The 20,438-nt window shown below is 38.8% G+C and overlaps 2 protein-coding genes across 2 annotated transcripts; both read left to right on the plus strand.

The window, feature by feature from the left end:
* Positions 1-1,624: 1,624 nt before the first annotated feature.
* Positions 1,625-8,596, plus strand: alx3 (ALX homeobox 3). Its single transcript, XM_079827881.1, has 4 exons — positions 1,625-2,042; positions 5,670-5,941; positions 6,525-6,650; positions 7,322-8,596. The coding sequence occupies exons 1-4, from the start codon at positions 1,718-1,720 to the stop codon at positions 7,682-7,684; spliced, it is 1,086 nt and encodes a 361-aa protein (XP_079684007.1). The 5' UTR covers positions 1,625-1,717; the 3' UTR covers positions 7,685-8,596.
* Positions 8,597-10,878: 2,282 nt separating this feature from the next.
* On the plus strand, positions 10,879-20,067 carry rbm15 (RNA binding motif protein 15). Its single transcript, XM_079827022.1, has 2 exons — positions 10,879-19,846; positions 19,940-20,067. The coding sequence occupies exon 1, from the start codon at positions 11,026-11,028 to the stop codon at positions 13,585-13,587; it is 2,562 nt and encodes an 853-aa protein (XP_079683148.1). The 5' UTR covers positions 10,879-11,025; the 3' UTR covers positions 13,588-19,846; positions 19,940-20,067.
* Positions 20,068-20,438: the final 371 nt, after the last annotated feature.

Genomic DNA, 20,438 nt, shown 5'->3' on the forward strand with positions numbered 1-20,438 from the left:
AAGCTTTTGAGTTGTAAACTAAAAGAACAATATTATTATTAAAACTAGCTTTTCTGCTTGATTGGCTTTTAAATGTTTTTTTTAATTACCACAGATCGAGCAGAAACAGTATAATGGATGCAGGAGACTTTCGTTTTTACCCCTATACAGCAAGCCCTGCCTCTACAAAAAAATCAAGAACTTAAATGACATTCTCCTAATAGATATTGAATATTGAGGTTGGCTATTGAAAGTGGTTTGCTTTAGGCCTATTCTTTCTGTATCTAAAGGAGTAAAGTTGAAGTTCTGTGCTTTTGCGATGATAGAAGTGGAAAGAAGTGACAGGTGAGTTGATCACATTGATGAATCAAAGATTTAACATTTTATGTAGCCTAATGTTTAATAAAGATGCAACTGGATCAGAATGTTGATATTTTTTATATTATGCCTATTATAGACCTGCTAATTCAACACGATCTCATGACAATGCGTATCAATAGTACGTGTGCAATGGCGTGGAATATACGCCAAAATGACTTTTGACGTGCACATGATACGTAGTTTTTCGCGTATATGTTACGCACTTAATGGCGTGTATGTGACACGCTCATTTCTATTATCTTGCTAGTTTATGAATGTGATGTCTAAGCTGACGGTGTCAACATCACTAGCTGTTTTCTTTAAATAAATTAGCTGTTTTCTATTCGGCCATTTAATTATTTCGACAGATTTTGGGTTATGTGTGGTAAGATATAACCTGTTTGATGTGTGTGGTTCGAAAACTTCCTTGTGTCGTAAAAAAATCACAATTTAAAATGTTGCCTCATTTGTAATGATAAGATAATATATATCAAATAATATATATAATTGGGCCTACGATTAGCCATAGTAGCCTATATGGGAATACATAGGCCTATCAATACTTTCTTTTCCTGTCTGAAATTCTATGGCAGTCTACTATTTTTAGGCTATATGTGATTATTTCACATAGTTGTTTCATTCTGTAAATCCAAATACAATTTATTTGTAGCCTATACTTCTATCTAGACCTCGTTCATGTTTAGCCATAATAATAAACGATGCTTCTTTAAAGCAAACTGGGCCTAATTTCTGAATGATATGCCTATTCTGAATTATATGCTATACTGACTAAAACATAATGGCATTTCAGAGTAGCCAAAATGTGTGTGGTCATAGAGCCGTAAATGTAAAATCCGTAAAATATCTTAATTTTGTCATCGACCCTTAATGTAGCCTAGATGGGATAAATCATAATCACATTCATTCATGGCATTTGTATAGCCAGTGCGTTTGATTGAGCTCTGACAGCGACCGGCAGCGTCACGCGTAAAATGTTCCCGGATCGAAACTCATCAAATCCGGATTCGGCTACTTGGGTGATTTAAAGTTATAAAGGCTCAGACAGTCACGATTACTCGATTTAATCGCATTGTCCTATCTCTCATAACAATTTAGTTTTATAAGAGAAAATGTTTGGAGGTAAATGGTTAATTGACAGGAGCCGCGCACGTGATTGATTTCTGGGCGTATTGAATCAGACCGATGTCTCACTCTCTCCCTCCCAATTCACGGGTCTTTGTTTCTGATCCTCTAAATCCCACCCACTTGAAATGAAGAAGTGGAAAAAAATCCCCATCTCGCTCGCTTATACACTAACTTGTCCCCTGTTAATAGCATCCTAGTCCACTATTTGCGCTTTCGTGCTCGGGACGAGGTGATGGAGACTGAGAGTTGTTTGTCTTTCTCCTCGCCTCCAAACAGGATCACGCCGGAGAATTCACCGGGTTTGGAGCATAATTCCGGCTCTTTCTTTCAGTGTGACGACCTTCAAAAGTCTCCGCATCTTCCTCTAGCGCATCGGCATGAGTTTTTTATGGGACGCTACGCGGACGGCGGCTCCGCGGACTTTACGCACGGCGTCAGCACAACAACTCCCCGCGCCTCGCCTGGAAAACATAGCAAATTTTTGGAGAATATGAATCAGGATCAAAAACCTTCGATCACTGAGAAGAACTCGTCATTTTATGAGACTAATTCCGATGGTAAGTTCTGATGGTAGTTTTGGTTTTCATAATAGTCAGCGGCGAAAAAACACACAATATAGCCTAATAATAATAATAATTCTCAATTAAAGTTTAGGAAACTTTTCAAAAACTCCAACTCCCCATGCCATAACGGACTAGAACTGTAGAAATGTGACAAACCATTAATGTTTTTAATAGACACGTTTCTTAAAAGTATGTGGCAATTGGAAACGTAAATATTCTCTTACAATTTGGCTATATCAGATCAAATAAGATGGTGTTTATCTGTGATGATTAGAGATAGATAGGCCTATTTTAATATTTCATTTAATTATTCATTTAGTCTTTTCGGTCTATCAGTAGGTCTATTTCGTTCGATCTGGAATCCACAAGCATTTTGAAAACTGTCGGCTAAAAGTCACTGTGTATTTTTTATTAGCGTTTAAATAGGTATACTCTTAAGTTCTAAATATATATAATAATCTAACATTAGCCTACTAAAAATATTCGATATATCTCAATAACCGAACAGTAAACACGTAATAATAATTAAGAAAAATACTAACATCTTAAAAATATGCATATATAAGAAAATACACTATGGGTTTTTAAGATGTTTTATTTATTTATTTATTTTTTGAGAAATGAAAAAAAAAAAGTTGTGGGGCAGTAATCAGGGTGGGTTTTCTAAATAACTACAAAAAGTTATTTATTTATTATATATTATATTTAGGTTATTTCGCTATAGGCCTATCGAAAATAGTTTTATAGGCTTTGGAAATGTTTTAATGACCCTTTTCAGGTTTAATCATCTCAATCATCTCAAATTGCCTATTCTACATTTGATATTTTATTATTTTGATCTTGGCACAAAAAGAAGATCGACTTTTTTTTTTCTTCTTTATTTTGAACATTAGTAGTTTAAGTGCAGGCCTGCTCCCAATATCCATAGCGCGTTTCGTCCTCAGACTTTTCCATATTCTGATAAAAATAAAACATTTATAAAGTTCTAGGATTATTGACAATTATTTAATCCTTTAAAGCGATTTCACTTTTTCTTCTCTTGCTGGGCTGGAACGATTTATTTCAGTCCCAATTTCTATAGGCTAGTAGCAGGCCTAAAATATTGCGATGTGAAGGCCCAATGCTCAGATGCATTATTTAATCAAATTACAGCATTCAAAACTGTATTTGTCTGCGCAGCATTGAGGCCTGTGTCATTAGCTTTTAAATGGCTTATTGTCACATATTCTAAAGACGAACATAGATTTTTCCTTGAGGGTTTTAAATTCGTTCCATTTATAAACGATATTGTTGATATTTACCATTTTCCATAAGTCAACAAACAGGTTTCCATTTCTGGAATAACTTAGGCCTATTTGTTTTAAGATCACTAGCCTTGTTCAGCCAGTATCTTTAGCCTTTTAATTGGGAACCTTATACCTTATGGGGGTGTGTCTAACAAGCTTGGATTTGATTATATGAGAGGTCAGTACAATATTTCAAAGACAGACTCTCCTTAATGTTTTGTCTTTTGGCTTACAGTATAAGGAACAGAAAAAATGCAAGGCTGTTTCAGCCATATAGCTGGGGTTTGTGGTCTAACGTGTTTCTGATACATAACTTACTTTATTATCTATTCTCATAAAGACAATTTAGTCATTTTCACATTGATTTTGTAAATTATTCATTTATCAAGCTTTTGAAGGCTAGAGTCATCTTAGGATATATTTACTACACATAAAAAAGAAAACGGATAAAAAGTTGATAGATAAATTATAGTACGTTATATAACTGTTCTTAAATGTGAGTTTAGCATTTTTTTTTTAAGTTTCTAAACTATTTCAAGAGATCAAATATAATGCACTTTAAATTTATGTAGCTCTAGTAAAGGGCTTCCTCTGTTTTGGCGAAAATTAAATTAGGAAGAGCCATAATTCATTTCTGCTACTTGTAATCACTGAGCAAAGAGACACATTGAGCTGTAAAGCAAACTGCCCGAGGACACTTTATGACCCAAGGTCAGATGTTTTTTATATCTAGAGAAATGTCTAAATTATAGTTTCACTCTTCAGATGGAGTTCTTGTGAGGAAACCAAACAGCATCAACTCATTGATCATTATTAAAAAATGTAAACTTATGAACTTTTGTTGTGCCCATTAAATACGTTTAATATAGTAATTGTTTCACATATTAAATACGTTTAATATAGTAATTGTCTCACATACAAGATTTTTGGTATGTATTTTACTTAGAGATGTCATTTTGTCATTTTATTGACCTATGATCATGCATGGTTTAAACATTATCTCTCCATTCTATCCGTTCAGGCAACTATGATAAATTGCATAAAGATATCTGAAAACATGATTCCAGATACATAGAAACTGAGGCATGTGTTTTATTTTATTTTCAATAGAAAATAAAACACATACAAATATTGCAGTACAATTGTTCTCAATGTCTCTCTATTTTTGGATAGAAGTAGTCAAGCTAAAACTCTATGGTTTATTCCTTTTAAAACAGAACTTCCCATCCTTTATTTTCTCTTGAGAAAAGCAAACACGTCCTGTTTGAATGATGTTTATTATTATAGGGATTTTAACGGATCTTTTTGTTGTTGTCGTCGTCAAAATTCTTCGACTTCTTACAACCTTTTAATCTGTCACATCAGAATATTGGAGTTTGTAATGACATGCTTTTTTATTGTATTGAAAAAAGTATCTGAGCTAGCAAAAAAAAACCAACATTCGTTCTAAACTCAAGCCATTCAATCTCAGGTTTCAAGCTTAATCAAAACAGTAAGCTCTACTGACAGTGTGTTTTATTATCCTTTTTAAAGTATGTGGGATACTGAAAAACAGACAGAATATTTGAAGGAGAAAATGTTTGTCTTTTCAAGGTTGGTTTAATGGTCTACTATGTATTATAATTTGATACATATGATATTTTTGATTTTATGTTCCAGTCAGGAAGTATATTACATAAGGCCTGTTGATGTACAACATGGCTTACACGGTTTACAGTAACATATACAGTGATTGCTATTAATTTATCACAGATCAACAATATGTGTTTTTAGCTGAATTGATATTTAGGGAATATATTCATATAAAAACCTGGGTAAGACTTTATTTTACAGTGTCCTTGTTACATATGTTACACGTACTTACCACAACCCTAATCCTACCCTAACCCTAGTAAATACATGTAGTTAATTATTATTACTTTGTACTTAAATATATAATTGCATTGTAACAATGACACCTTTAAATAAGGTGTAACCAAAACATGCAATGCAATTTGGATTTTAAAAAGTTTTTTTGGGACACATAAATACTGCATTATAATTCTGTTTGCTGTTTAATTAAAACTCACATATCTGAGATGCTTTTTTTTGGTAAGTCTGAGTTCACTTTCGCTATATCAGATGAGGAAATATTCAGGCTATACAATGTATTAATTTATGTCATAATAAATATCAAATAAATAGTCATTAACAGCAGTTGAGGAGACAAGAAAAGCACATACTCTCTCAGAAACTGGTGTTTAATTATGCACAGTATAGACTAAATGGTCACTGATCTGCATTTATTGGCAAGTCTCGTCTGTTCGGAAGTCATTCTGTCTTTTGGTGTCAGCAGGAGATAAGACCCTACCCAAGCCCCTTGGCTATCCTGCATTAAACTCAGAGTGCTGTGGAAAACTGAAAGAGCCGCCCAACGAACTGGCTGGAGACTCCATCGCTGACTCCATCGACCTATCAGGCAAGAACAAGAAGCGGCGAAACCGGACAACTTTCAGCACCTTTCAGCTGGAGGAGCTGGAGAAGGTCTTTCAGAAGACGCATTACCCAGATGTGTACGCAAGGGAACAGCTGGCACTGAGGACGGAGCTCACCGAGGCAAGAGTGCAGGTGTGTTCGACAGGTTGTTAGCTATGCATGTAAGAGGGATATAAGATTAAATAAAACTGGTAATATTAAAAGAATCATGATACACTATCTATCGTTCAAAAATGTAGGGTCTGAGATTTTTAAATGTTTTTGTTAGTCACTTATGCTCATCAAAGCTGCATTTATTAAATCAAAAATACATTAAAAATAGTAATGCTTTGAAATATTATTAAAATTGAAAACAACAATCAATATATAAAATGTAATTCAGTCTTCAGTGTCACAAGATCCTTCAGAAATCATTCTAATATGCTGATTAATTGAAAATATTTCTTATTATTATCAATGTTGAAAACAGTTGAAAATCATGATACATTTTTTTCAGGATTCTTTGATTTGTGTATCTTTGCTGGAAAAAAGTTTTAATTTCTGTAGTATATTTGATCATATGATTTATATATCTGGATACTAAATACTGAGTTGATAAAATTGGGATTTTAGAAAAGATTTTACATGAGAGAGAGGTGTTTAATTCTGACAGGGCCTATACTTCAGCTTCAGCTACTGTCTCAAGCAATACTTCAGCTTAATGTTCTTTCCCCAGGTGTGGTTCCAAAACAGACGGGCCAAATGGAGAAAAAGAGAGCGCTACGGGAAGATGCAAGAGGTGCGAAACCACTTTGCTGCTACATACGATATCTCCCTTCTCCCTCGCTCCGACACATACCAGGTACACAAACGAAAACACAAACACAGAAGACACAGAGAGTGTAAGACAGAGCTTGAGAACAAGACTACTTTTTTTTTGGTCTAGTATTTCAACATACACTGGGGAGTTGCTTTGGTTTGGCTGGGGATATAGGCTAGTGAACATTGTAACAGATTACATTTGTTGTCAACAACACAGAAATCGAATTTGGTTTTAGGGCCCAGTTACACAACACCGTTTTCAACTAAAACAAAAGACTTGTTTTAGTTCATTACACGACAGCTTTTGGGAGTCTGAAAACGCAAACTTTTGAAAACAGGTATGCTTTGATAACGGTGACATTGTGCGCATGCATGTTAAGTGTTCAGTCTAAAGGTGAGTAGTGTTTCTTTCTAAAGTGACATCGCCAACTACTGGCCTGGCATGCATAATACAGGATCCGTGTGAATGGGGATCTGTCTGGAAAAACGCAAAGGAAAAACTTTGATGTTTTTAGTACATCACTGTCGTGTAAACGTACCCTTATATTATCTGATGCAATGACATCAATCTGGTCTCATGGCATATAGCATTTACACAAAAATATATATAAATTGTATATATATTCAGACAATATTCTACAATTGGTATTAATTCTAATACATATTAGACTAATATTGTCTTTTTTGTGTGTGTTTTTTTAATATCCACAGATGCAAAATAACCTATGGCCAAGCAGTGCGGGAACGGGCGGTGTAGGCGGAGCGGCCAGTGGTTGTGTTCTGGGCACGGAAAACATGGCGTCATCCTGTATGACCCCTTATCCCCATCCTCATGGCAACCTACCCGGGCTTATGGGTATGTCTGCATCTGCAGGCCATCCTCATCACCATCATCATCACCACCCAACCCACCACCCTAGCATCAACGGGATATACTCGCTCCATGGCTTCCCAGGAAGCCTGGGGGCCCATTCCTTTGAGCCCGGACCAGAGTCTGAATACAAGCCCTCAGGCCTGGTGGCCCTGCGCATGAAAGCCAAAGACCCCGGGAGCCTGTTGTCCTGGCCGACATGACCGTGCAGCTGCAATTGCGATTGCGATGACATCACTGAGCCAACAAACATTTAGCATGCCTGCACAAAACCGGCATGTTAGTGTTACTCAGAAACACAACTGAAAGACATCATTTTTAAATGCTCAATGTACACATTTCATTTTTGCAGGCTTCCAGATGTTTTCATGGCAAAGAACTATCTTGTGCCCGGACTCTTCCCCTTTCCCTAAGGAAGCATCTCACTTGTTTGTGTGATTTTGACGAAACCCAGTGACTCATAATGGGCTTTGCACACAACTTGCCTTAATATAAAATTATTTCTGGGATACTAAAACTGTAAAAATGATGTAATATTAATTACCAAAGAGGATGTGCAACATGTTTATTTAAGTATATGTTAATGTTAATCTCATAGTTTCAGTGTATGCAGCGTTTTAGCCCCATTATGTATATATGTAGCCCCAGTCAATAAATGATTTTCCATTTCCCAACTTTGTGCATTCAAATACGTCACCACCTTCTTCTGCATATAGATTGCATTTTGTGTTGATGGATTGCTTTTTCTCTTCAGGGATATAATGGTATGGTTTCCGCTGATATTAGAGATTATTTATTTATTTAATAGGTTTCACATCTACTTGTGCTTGCTATTTTCCAGATTTTACATTTTAGCCATCATCTAATAATCACTTAAAAACACCATCATTGAATAACATTGTTAAATGTAATCTTTACATCAATTTACTTGCTGCATTAAAAAAATATGTTTTATTTATTTAGACAAAATTGTAAACCATAATTTTGGTATCGACCAGAATTTTAATATTCATGCATCCTTAATTCTAATCTTAAAATCTGGAATGTGTGGTTTTAGTATAACACGGCAAATTGGCAACTTTTGGATCCACAAGCATCTCATAAAATTCTAATGCAAGAAAAATATTTTGTGTGCCAATTCTTTAAGGCTGGCTTACATGTAAAGTGAAACATTTTGTATTTGAGAGAGGACATGGCCGTCTAATGTGTAATTTTAAATGTGTGTTTTGCTGTAGGCCGGCTGTAAAGGCTGTCAAATGTCACTCGATACATCAGCAGCATGTGACAGCCCTGCTAATACAAAACCAACTAAGTAACCACAAGCCCTTCACTCCTGGACTGATGATGGATTCCAAGGTTTTTCCTCTGTCATAGCCATCAATTGTAGGTCTGGGGTCTGACAGCAGAGCAGGACCACAAAGCCTAATGAATTATGAGTCAACGCACATGTTATGCTACTGTTTCATTTAAAAGTCTTGGCCAAAAATCGAAAAAGTTCCTGAAGCTGGCTCTGTGGTTGGATGTATTGGATAAAAGGGAAAAAATTAACAGTTAATAACATTTTTGCATGGTGCAAAATGCACATGGGCCTCAATACCCAATCAAACTAGTCAAATTTAAATTCCGACTGCATATTTTTGCTCATTCAATCTTTCTGACATTGACGTTTAACTAAAACTATGTCCCTCATAAGAATAGAGTATTCAGTTGATCATGTTTGATGTGTTTTTGGAATCCCGATCCAGTGGGAAATAGCTGAAGTTAAAGTGTTCTGTTGATACAAGTGCCAAACAGCCTTGAGGAGGGCAGTTCTGTGACCCAGCAGTGGGACTGGTATGGGTTATTCAGCTCCATCTGGGTTTAATGACTGCGTGCCAATCCTGCCAGCCACTCTTTCAGGGTGATTCACTTCATTTAGATGACACATAAGACGAAATTGTTCAAGATGAAAAAAAGTTGCAGTGACAGGATTTTCAAAGCTTCTCTCATTTTCCTAATTCTCAAAATGGGAACAGATCGACACTCGCTTTGGGGCAAGCATTTCCTGCTGCTTCTTTCCTTTGTGCATTGAGGATGACAGAAACGCTGGATCACATTAAGTGCCAGTTTAGCGGACTGTGCCGTGTTTTGGAGAGAGCTGACATGTGGTTCCAATAGAGGATAGAAAGGGAGGCTGACAGAAAGTCTCCACAGCTTCGAATTCCAGCCTGATCTTTCAAGAAAGTGGAGCCAGCTCCAGCTACACATGCAAACTGATTAAATCCCAGATTAAAGGATGTGATACAGAAATAAAGTTCAGGAATACAAGAGAAGCGTTACTAAATGGATGAGAACTACAATGAAACTGGCAGGATGAAAAATGTACCGAAAGAAAGTGTATTGTACTAACTATTGTAGGCTGTAATAGAACACACACTATTAATCTAAATGTTTATGATTAAAATAAACCATAAAATCACCAAAATTGAGTTGATCTGTCCTAATGACTAGGCAATGAATGGCAAGTTAACTGGCAGCTAAATCTATTATAGCCTACTTCAATAAAATATATAAACAAAATGTTAAATTATATAATGTGTTAGCTTGTGAATTTTGTATATTCAATCCTAGCAGATATTTTTCTGAATTGCATGCTTGCTCTTTGACCACACAAGAAACATTTATGAAGCCAAAGCATTTTTTATTGTTGCATGTAGCTCCAGATTAGAGCATATTTTCTTGAAATATAAATACATTCCCTTTTGTAGCATTTAACTGTGCCCTTTAACATAATATTTTACATTAGCCTTTCGTTATTTGGGAGAAAATATATTCCACCACTCTGAAAATCTTCATTATTTAAAAAAATATTAATTTTATAAGGGTGAACCCCGTTGACTGCGACATGGTTAAAAAGCTATTCTTCACGTTTACACTAACGTGACCCTTCCGTTCACCTCAGTGAAACAGGCAAACATCACCATCTGTTGGACATAAAGTGCAATGCAATTGAATATAAACTACTTTTTTTTTTTGACCACTCACGTTTATAAAGATTACATTTGTTATTTAAATGAAATTTAAGACGAAACTCACAGTCTTTTAGCATCAACTTAAAGTAAACACTTTTTAAATGTAAAAAAAATTTTCTGCCAGATTTATTGATTCATCGTTTTTATTAAAAGATTATGGAATTCGAAGCAGAAGCACATATATACAATATTTTAAGTGCATGACCTCAAGGAAGATTTAAATGTCACCTCTCTTGCTATGGTAAATATTTGCCGTTTGAAGCTAAAATGGTGTACACCAAGACTGGGCGCTGTACGGGCGGTCTAGATTGACAGACAGAACAACCACTGGCGTTGACGTTTCTCAGAGATTCAAACCAATCAAAGTCGACGGGCGGGGCATGCTTTAGTCTTGACAAGATGGCGTATGCGGTTGTTTTGCCGCAGGGACACTGAACAAATTATACAATTTCTCGTGTAAATTCGTTGCCATCGCTGTAGCATAACTGTTAAAAAGTGTTTTATTAGACGCGCAAAGCCAGAGGATATCTACCATGAAAGGGAAAGAGCGGTCGCCGGTGAAAAAGCGTTCAAGGGCCTTGGATGATATACGAGACAGGGGAGGAAGCCACCCGACCAGTAAGAAAATGGGGGTTATCTCGATTTCTGGCGGTGGGAGCAACAACGGCAACAGTTCTTCTAAAGGCGAAGGGGGCTCTGCACGACGGGGTCTGATCGGAGATAAAAGAGATGGAAGGGATTTTGACGGACATGTCTCCAGTCGGACTGGAAATAACCACGGTTACACCAGCCCCGTTGCGAGCTCGAGCGGCAAGAATCACGCGTCGAGCCTGTCCTTAGAAGCGGCCGCGCGCACCAACTCACGCGGAGAGTCGCGCGCCCCGCTTCCCACCAACGAAAGTGAGTACAAAACTTTAAAAATCAGCGAGCTCGGCTCCCAGCTGAGCGACGAGGAAATCGAGGACGGCCTCTTCCACGAATTCAAAAAATTTGGTGACGTGAGCGTTAAAATCAGCCGAGTCAACGACGAGAGAATCGCATTCGTCAACTTTAGAAGACCGGATGATGCCAGGGCGGCAAAGCACGCGCGAGGACGGCTGGTGCTGTACGACCGTCCTTTGAAAATCGAGGCTGTCTACTTAAATAGGCGGAGAAGTCGGTCTCCGGTAGATAAGGACCATTTCTCTGTCGTAGCAGGCCATAGACATTTGCATACCCAGAGGCCGCTCTCTCCCACCGGTCTGGGTTACAGAGACTACCGGTTGCAGCAGTTAGCGCTGGGCCGGCTTCCTCCTCCCCCACCCCCGCCCTTACCGAGAGAGCTTGAAAGAGAAAGAGAATTTGCCTTTTATGAAGCGAGGGCGCGGCCCGCGTACATCGCTGAGCGAGCCGCTCCTTTCCGCGAGGAGGACTTTATCTCTCCAGAGGACGACCAGAGAGCCAACCGCACACTATTTCTGGGTAATTTGGATATTACTGTGACTGAAAATGATTTGAGGAGGGCTTTTGAACGATTTGGGACCATCACTGAGGTGGACATTAAAAGACCCACTCGGGGCCAGAGCAGCACCTATGGCTTTCTTAAATTTGAGAACTTGGACATGGCCCATAGAGCAAAAATTAGCATGTCTGGGAAAGTCGTGGGCCGAAACCCCATCAAAATTGGCTATGGCAAAGCCACCCCCACCACTCGCTTATGGGTGGGCGGTCTTGGACCTTGGGTGCCTCTGACTGCGTTAGCCAGGGAGTTTGACCGCTTTGGCACTATTAGGACTATAGACTACAGAAAAGGGGACACCTGGGCTTATATTCAGTATGAAAGCCTGGATGCCGCTCAGGCAGCCTGCACGCACATGCGTGGATTTCCCCTCGGCGGTCCCGACAGGAGGCTGAGGGTGGACTTCGCTGACACAGAGCACCGCTACCAGCAACAGTTCTTGCAGCCCCTCCCTTTGCAACACTATGAAATCGTGGCTGAGTCTTTTGTCCATCGTGCCACCCCCGAGGCCATCAGGGTCCGAGAACGGACTCCCCCACCACTGCACTTCAGAGAACGAGAACTGTATGCCGGGGCTGAATGGCCTGCCCCTGCCATTCGTGAACGTGTACGAACTCCTGCATTTGAGCCCCTTGAACACTTGGAGCGTGAGCGGCGGCGAGAGGCGTGGTCGCTGGAGCGGGAGCTTCCAGCCAGGGACGCTGCACGCAAACGACGACTCATGGAGGACGGGAGACATCTGGAGTGTTCGCCTGACAGCAGCAGCGAATGGGCAGCCCGACGCCGCAGGCCGCCGTCCCTTGAAGGCAGCCCGGGAGGGAGCAGCCGTGACGGGCGATTCAGCGACTCAGAGCGGCCAGCGAGAGCAGATCGGGTGTCGCCTGCACGAGAGAGCCGCAGCAGCCTGGACCGGGCCCCTGGTGAGAAGCGCTTAAAAGGCAGCAACGTCTCAGAGTCCAGTGTCGGCGCCAGCCCAGCGGAAAGAAAGCGCAAAGCAGGCGATTCAGCCAAAGGTGCCTCCAAAAGGGACAGGTCTGAGAGCAGCTCCAAAAGCAATCAGGCTTCAAAGCAGGATGCAGGGGGCAAGCTGAGCATGGCCTGGAACGGCATGCTGCTCCTAAAGAACAGTAACTTCCCAGCCAGCATGCATCTCCTGGACGGGGACCTGAGCGTCGCCACCAGTCTACTCATCGACGGCAGCACGGGTGGCAAAGTCACTCAGCTGCGCATCACGCAGCGCCTCCGCCTCGACCAGCCCAAGATCGACGAAGTGTCTCGCCGCATCAAAGTCGCAGGCCCGGGCGGGTATGCGGTTCTACTGGCGGTTCCGGGCAGCTCCGAGGAGACTTCGTCTTCGGACCCAGCAGCATCGACGCAGCGGCCCCTGCGCAACTTGGTTTCGTACCTGAAGCAAAAGCAGGCCGCCGGGGTCATCAGTTTACCCGTCGGGGGCAGTAGAGATAAGGACAACGCTGGGGTCCTGCACGCATTTCCACCATGTGATTTCTCTCAGCAGTTCTTAGATTCTTCTGCGAAAGCTCTTGCCAAAACGGAAGAGGACTTCCTGGTCATGATCATTGTGCGAGGAGCATCCTAACAATCATAATACACACTAAAGTATTGTTAAAAGCAAGCTTCTCTTAATGTCTCTTAATTGCATGCTCTCTAAAGCAGAAGTGGTACTAGAGTAAAGGGCAAATGTTATTGCTCTGCCAAACATGTACAAAAATGAGAGAAAAAGGCCCATTCGCATAGCAAAGTTTAGCTCTATAGCAATATATTTGTTTTCCATTGCAATTTATTCAGATGTCTAGTTTGTGATAAGTTGTACCCTGCGTAAAAAAAAAAAAAAGAATGAGTGATATTGGGCATATTAGAATAGAAATTTAATTTGCTATTGGTCATTAAACACTGTCTAGTTACAATACTTCCTATCAACATGTATTTCAGTCAGATTCCAGACAGTTATCCCTGTACGAAATCATTTCTGTGAGTGTTCATTTCATTCATGTTCATGGTTATCAATAGACCTGATTTAATGGGAGCCTGGTTTGTGTCTTGATGCTTTGAACAATCATTCAGTAATTGGGAGTGTAAAATAGGTATATAGTCCTGTAGGCAACTAAAACAGGCAGAATATTTTGCTCAGTGAAATGCATGTTTATGCTAGTGTTCTACTGTAAGCTGTTGCAGAGGTTTAATATACAAAGATGTAGCCAAAAAAATGTCATCAGTGTTATATTGATTGAAACGGGCTGCATTTCAATACCCCCTTATCACATAAAAAGAAAAAAATCTGTGAACATATTTTAATTATAAAAGTAGATATTTCTAAGCCCTCTTTAGACCAAAGCATTAACATCAAACATCACATTTTGTGTTTAAAGAAAAAAGGTATTCTGACATACTGTTTTCATGTTTTTGGGTTACATTTGAAAGTTTTTTTGGAATGAAGCATGATTCTGGTTTCAAAGTGAGATCGTGTTAAATGTCTCGGTTCAAAATTATGATGGGTGTCAGATAATTAATTTGATAGCATAATGTGGTTTTAATTTGAATTTTCCCCATAGGACTGTCATAATTTTCCAGATATATCCTCTTTACAGTGAAATTGTTAATGCTGGTGTTCTTATAAAGGTCTCTTTATAAAGATAAAGACAAAAAGATGCATTTGCTATAAAAACAGACTTTTCAAATCATCGATGTTAAGTGCATGTGGCCTATTATGTAATATTTTGTCATCGTCACTTGTAATTTGCTAAATATGCCATGTGGATAGCACTGAGAACGTAAAGGGATAGTTCACCCAAAAATGACACTTTCCTTTCATTTATTCACCCTTGTGTTTCTTTCACCAACATTCTTCAAAATATACTGTGTGTTTAGCAGAAGAAAGAAACTCATAAGGGTGAGTAAATGACAGGATTTTCATTTTTGGTGGGGATAAGTTCACCCAAAAATGAAAGTTCTGTCATCGTTTACTCACCCTCAAGTTGTTCCAAACCTGTATGAGTTTGTTTCTTCTTCTGAACACAGAAGAAGATATTTTGAAGAATGTTTGTAACCAAGCAACCATTGACTACCATAGTAGGGGAAAAAATACTATGGTAGTCAATGGTTGCTTGGTTACGAACATTCTTCAAAATGTCTTCTTTTGTGTTCAGCAGAAGAAAGAAACTCATACAGGTTTGGAACAACTTGAGGGTGAGTAAACGATGACAGAATTTTCATTTTTGGGTGAACTATCCCTTTAAGGTGTAATTTAAACCAAACAGAGAGTGGCCTAATGATTTGATTCTTGTGCAGCTGTATGACAGTCCTACGTTTTATTTCATTGACACCTTCAGTTGACTATACATTTAAATATGTTCATAGTTTAACAGCCATTTTTGTTTGAAATCTCACACACAGTTGTGGTTCTAATGTGTCATTGTTTGAATGGTTTTAAAATGGCAGTCAATACTTTACTCTTAAATCCTGAAGAAGTAGAAATTTGTGTTCTTAGTCTGTTTAGCTAATTGCAGTGTACTGATCTGATGCATAACTAACATCTTTTCATGTATGACTTTTCTATTCTTCTTCACACTAAATTGTGTTTTAAAAAGTTGATTTGATTGGTGATTTCACGTTCTACAACAGCTCTTTGTGTACATGATTAAATGGACATACTGTACGTTCAGTCCCGGCCACACGGGACAGGACAGCGAATGGACCATTCCACAAGTGGACTTCACATGGCTGGAAGCAGAAATAATTGTTTGAAATGATTCAGGAGCCCTTTGGATGCACGGGGGCAAGAGCTTTCCATTTAGTGTTAGTGTACTCTCACTGAGAGCCTCTTCCTGCTTGTGTAATTGTTTTTTTTTTTTTTTTTTGTGCTTACAGTTCCCGTATTTAAACGGAAATAATGACACTCTTGATTTGTGCTGTGTTTACCTAATTTCTTGATTGGGGAGAAAGAGGAAGCGTCACTCACTCCTTGCACAGCTCTTGACGTGGCTGTTTGTACACACACAAAAAGTGCACTGGCCCCTCATTTGATTATATCACGCTATCAATAAATTGTTTCATTTGAGGGAGAAATGTTTATTCCTTGGAAATCAATTGAAGAACGCCTGCGCTGCTTTTTTCGGTTGTGTTTCGGGAGGAATTGTTGCTCAAATGCTTGTTTCTGCTCAGGAAAGAGAAAATGCTCCTTTGTGTTCGGCCCGGGATCAGTCATGGCAGTGAGAGCAAAGCTCTTTTGAGGCTCGATGTTGTTGTTGATCTGTGTTTTCCACCCTTGTGTCCTGGAGTTGCCCCACATGCTAAGTAACCTGAGGGTGCTGCTGTGCCCCACAACCCTCAAACAGATCAGGGAGAAAGGGGCCGTTCTGCTGAGCGTTGAGAATGAGCGGAGAGATGATGTTTGCGCAGACCTTCATCTAAACTGATCTGTTTCAGCACCTTTTGATCCCCTCAGGCGTGGCGGCTGCTCCCCGTATGTGTCCCTCAGCTGGAAGTATCCAGGCTTGCCGTAACCTGGCCGGCCACGCTATGCATTTGCCAGCACGACTGCCTGAACCTGATTTCAGAGATTTCCAATTCAGAGGAGCAGGCATTTGTTTATCCCATCCTTTGATTTCGTCTGATATGATTTTGTTTTGCTCCATTGAAAATCAGTGAAGGAAGAGGATTTAGAAATTAGCCTTCGAAATTATGTGCGACTCGAATCGAGTTTTGGTAGTTCTGTTTCCCTAAACGTTTGTTTTCCGAAAGAGATTTTAAAAATGCATCCAGATGATCGGTACGCGGTTAATTGACCCTCCGTTGTGAAGACCCCCTGAAAGAAAACAAGCCGCCCTTGTGAACTCCACCCAAAGTTAACATGGAGTTTGCTTGCCAGGAGCCTCGTCAGGAGGAAGCCAATGAACACCACCTCCTTCCCTTTCCTTAGTAAGACATCGGGTCAGCTGCATCACTTCCCCTGCAGCTCATTCAGGCCTCTGCCGTGAGGATCCAGACCAGTCCTCTGGTGTGGGTGGTGAGTAAGGGAGCGTTTGCTTCATACCAGGTCTTTAGACTCAGAGTCTACCTGGTACAGGTAAGTGTCAGTTAAAGCAATGCATTAGAACATTACCATTGACTGTGACTGATCTTGGTTTGTATGATCCAAAACCTTCATTTCTATATTTTTGGTAGGAGGTCAAAGGCTTCAAATAAACTGGCAATAAGGATGTTCATGTTAAAGCACTAGTTCATCTGAAAATGTACTCGCTCGTGTTCTTCCAAACCTGTATGACTTTCGCTTTTTTTCTCTCCTTATAAAATTGTCATTTTGGTCCTCTTGACGTTAACTGTATGGGCAACAACGGTTAAAACATTCTTCCAAATATCTTATGTTCTACAGAAGAAAGTCATACCGGTTTGGAATGACATGAGGGTGAGTAAATGATGACAGAATTGACAATACTATTCCTTTCATTTGAGAAAATAATTACAATAAGGTTTCATTAGTTAACTAGTTAACATGAACTAATCAGCTGCACTAATGTCAATTTCAACATTTACTAATACATTATTAAAATCAGAAGTTGTATCTGTCAACATTAGTGTTAGCACTGTAAAGTGACATGAAAAAACAATGAACTAACGTTAACAAATACAGCAACAAATGTATTGCTCATGGTTAGTTTATGTAAGTTACTGTAAAGTGTTACCAATAAATGCGTTGTATTTTTAAATGTAGAAAAATGAATAACCTACATATTATTCACACGTGCAAAAATAATAGTTGGTAGCATCTCTAGAATGACCATAACCAAAATGAATGCTAATCATTTTAAATAAATATAAAACATTAGCAAACCTCTAAAATGAGTTTGTTGGCATTCTTTCATTTTCATTTGGATTATGAAAAATTGGAAACGGCTTTTACTAGATCTAAAACAACCAAATTTACAAATGACATAATGCCACACTTCATTTTAGCCTTAGTGCTTCTCATTTCAGTTAAAGCTTCACTACATTTACTGTTAATCAGCCTTATAATCCTAACAATTAACTTACCGGTAACACTTTACAATAAGGTTGTATTAGTTAACATTAGTTAATGCATTAGTTAACATGAACTGACCATGAACAACACCTCTGTTCAGCATTAGTTCATCTTTGTTAACGTTGGTTCATAAAAATCCAGCTGTTCATGGTTTGTTCATGTTAGTTCACAGTGCATTAACTGATGTTAGCAAGATGCTAATAATGCATTAGTACATGTTGAAATTAACATTAACAAAGATAAATAAATGCTTTATAAGTGAAGTGCATTATTAGTTATTGTTAACTAATGTTAACTAATGAACCTTATTGTAAAGTGTTACCAACTTACCTTATAAATTCTGACAATTTCAATTGTTAACTTTCTTGAAATTACTGTAACTGATGGATTCTTAGAGCACTAGTACACATAACTGGCTCCTCCTGATTGTAACATTTTGTCCTAATGATAGGAATAAATGTAGAAGATAGCGATTACATTAGTTATGCAGTAAACCTCATTGATTCTGGACAGACTTGAAAATAACCAGGGGCTTATTGTGTTAAATATCTCAGTTTCAATTATGATGGGTGTCAGTAAAATCATTTTATTGCATAAGGTTTTACTTATTTTTTTCCACCCATAGGAATATCATAATCCCCCCCTTTACAGTGACATTAATTCTGGTATTCTTATGAAGGTCACTTTATAAACATAAAGACAAACAGGAATTTTCTATACAAAAATAGATTTCTGCCTATAAATAGGAATAGAATTTACAAGCTGAAATATACTCCATTATAAAAAAGAAACTTCAAATTTGACAGTATATTTAAAGAAATATTGGTGTTTGAATTTGGACTAAGGCTGTGCCCTCCGGAGGTCACATTTGTCGGCCACATACGTCATTTGAGGCTGCCAGAAAAAACTAAATTACAATAATTTACACCTCACAAGGTCAATTTCATAATGATTACTTTTCTGAAAGTAAACATCCATGCGGCCCACAAAGGTGACCTCCAGAGGGAGCAGCCTTTGAAATGAGACAGATGTGGTGTGGTTCCGTGCAGAACACATCTGTTGACCAAAATCTGCTCTTTGCAAAAACATTTAGGCACTGGCTAACATTTATTTGCATTAACATCTATTTGCATTAACAAATATACCTGAAATAATTAATCTCTATAACATTTGTACTTGTCCAGTTTCAGTTACACGTTGAGACAACACCATGCCAGTGATGAAAATGACGAGCTCTCTCAGCCCATGGCGCTCAGCTGCGGCCTCTTGTGTCCTCACCACAGTTCTGACTGACTGGCCTGGCTTCTGATGCTATGGAATGGGCCTGGTAACTTGGTAACCGTAGGTCTCCACGGTAACACTCAAGCCCCTCCTCTGGCCTCATTTGCATAATGTCTTTGTGTAGTCCTGGCAGTGTTCCCTTCCCACTTTTTTAAGTCATGAAAAGACCATATTAAGTGTGACAGTCCAAAACATTAGCTCATTGTTCCTGGCCGTAGCTTAGTTCTCTGCATAAGCTACCACATGATGACTAGAAGCTATTTCAGGCCTCACAAGAAGCTTTCTATCCTATGATCTTACTAAGAATGATCTTACTACTCTGAGTAAATTATTGGAAACTTTAGTTAAATGTGCAAACTGAATACAGTCACAATTTGCTCTTTAAAGGTTAATTCTGAACACAGTATAATGTTGACCTATCTGCATCCACCGCTGTTATAACTTCATTTTAACCAACTCTTACTCTAGCAAGAATATATGCTGAATTTTTTTTTTACAGATGTCCTGATCTGAATCAGTTCAAGGTGGACACATCCAAGTATTAATGATTATAAGCATATGTATTTTATGCATGTAATTGATGAGATTTTCCTACACATGTTTTTATGTGCAATGTTTTTGGTGTCTACAGAACATCAGTGTTGCATTTTGGGTATCCATCAGTGATTAAACACGAAAATAGTCTCGTCATGGCTCACATTTCTGTAAGTACCAGTTTTTTTTTATTTATTTATCTTCGCTCTCTCTCTCTCTCTCTCTCTCTCTCTCTCTCTCTCTCTCTTCTCTCTCTCTCTCTCTCTCTCTCTCTCTCTCCTCTCTCTCTCATCTCTCTCTCTCTCTCTCATCTCTCTCTCTCTCTCTCTCTCTCTCCTCTCTCTCTCTCTCTCTCTCTCTCTCTCTCTCTCTCTCTCTCTCTCTCTCTCTCTCTCTCTCTCCCCCTCTCCTCTCTCCCTCTCTCTCTCTCTCTCTCTCTCTCTCTCTCTCTCTCTTTTAGAATTGAGTAGGTTCATATAAATATTAATGAGTGTTAATGATTTCTTGTAATAAAATGTCATATTTTCATATTAGAGTAATGTCTTGGAATGATGCCTACCATTGTTGTATGTACTACATTCAGTGTTTTCAATAAA

The sequence above is a fragment of the Gobio gobio genome, assembly GCF_949357685.1.
Source record: "Gobio gobio genome assembly, chromosome: 10".
NCBI classification, from domain to species: domain Eukaryota; kingdom Metazoa; phylum Chordata; class Actinopteri; order Cypriniformes; family Gobionidae; genus Gobio; species Gobio gobio.

What these genes read in the sequence shown, in the direction of transcription:
- alx3 (XM_079827881.1), top strand. Translation starts at nt 1,718, where the DNA reads ATGGAGACTGAGAGTTGTTTGTCTTTCTCCTCGCCTCCAAACAGGATC. An exon ending in TTATGAGACTAATTCCGATG is followed by an intron (nt 2,043 to 5,669) that starts GTAAGTTCTGAT and finishes TGGTGTCAGCAG; the next exon opens with GAGATAAGACCCTACCCAAG. An exon ending in TCACCGAGGCAAGAGTGCAG is followed by an intron (nt 5,942 to 6,524) that starts GTGTGTTCGACA and finishes TTCTTTCCCCAG; the next exon opens with GTGTGGTTCCAAAACAGACG.
- rbm15 (XM_079827022.1), top strand. Translation starts at nt 11,026, where the DNA reads ATGAAAGGGAAAGAGCGGTCGCCGGTGAAAAAGCGTTCAAGGGCCTTG.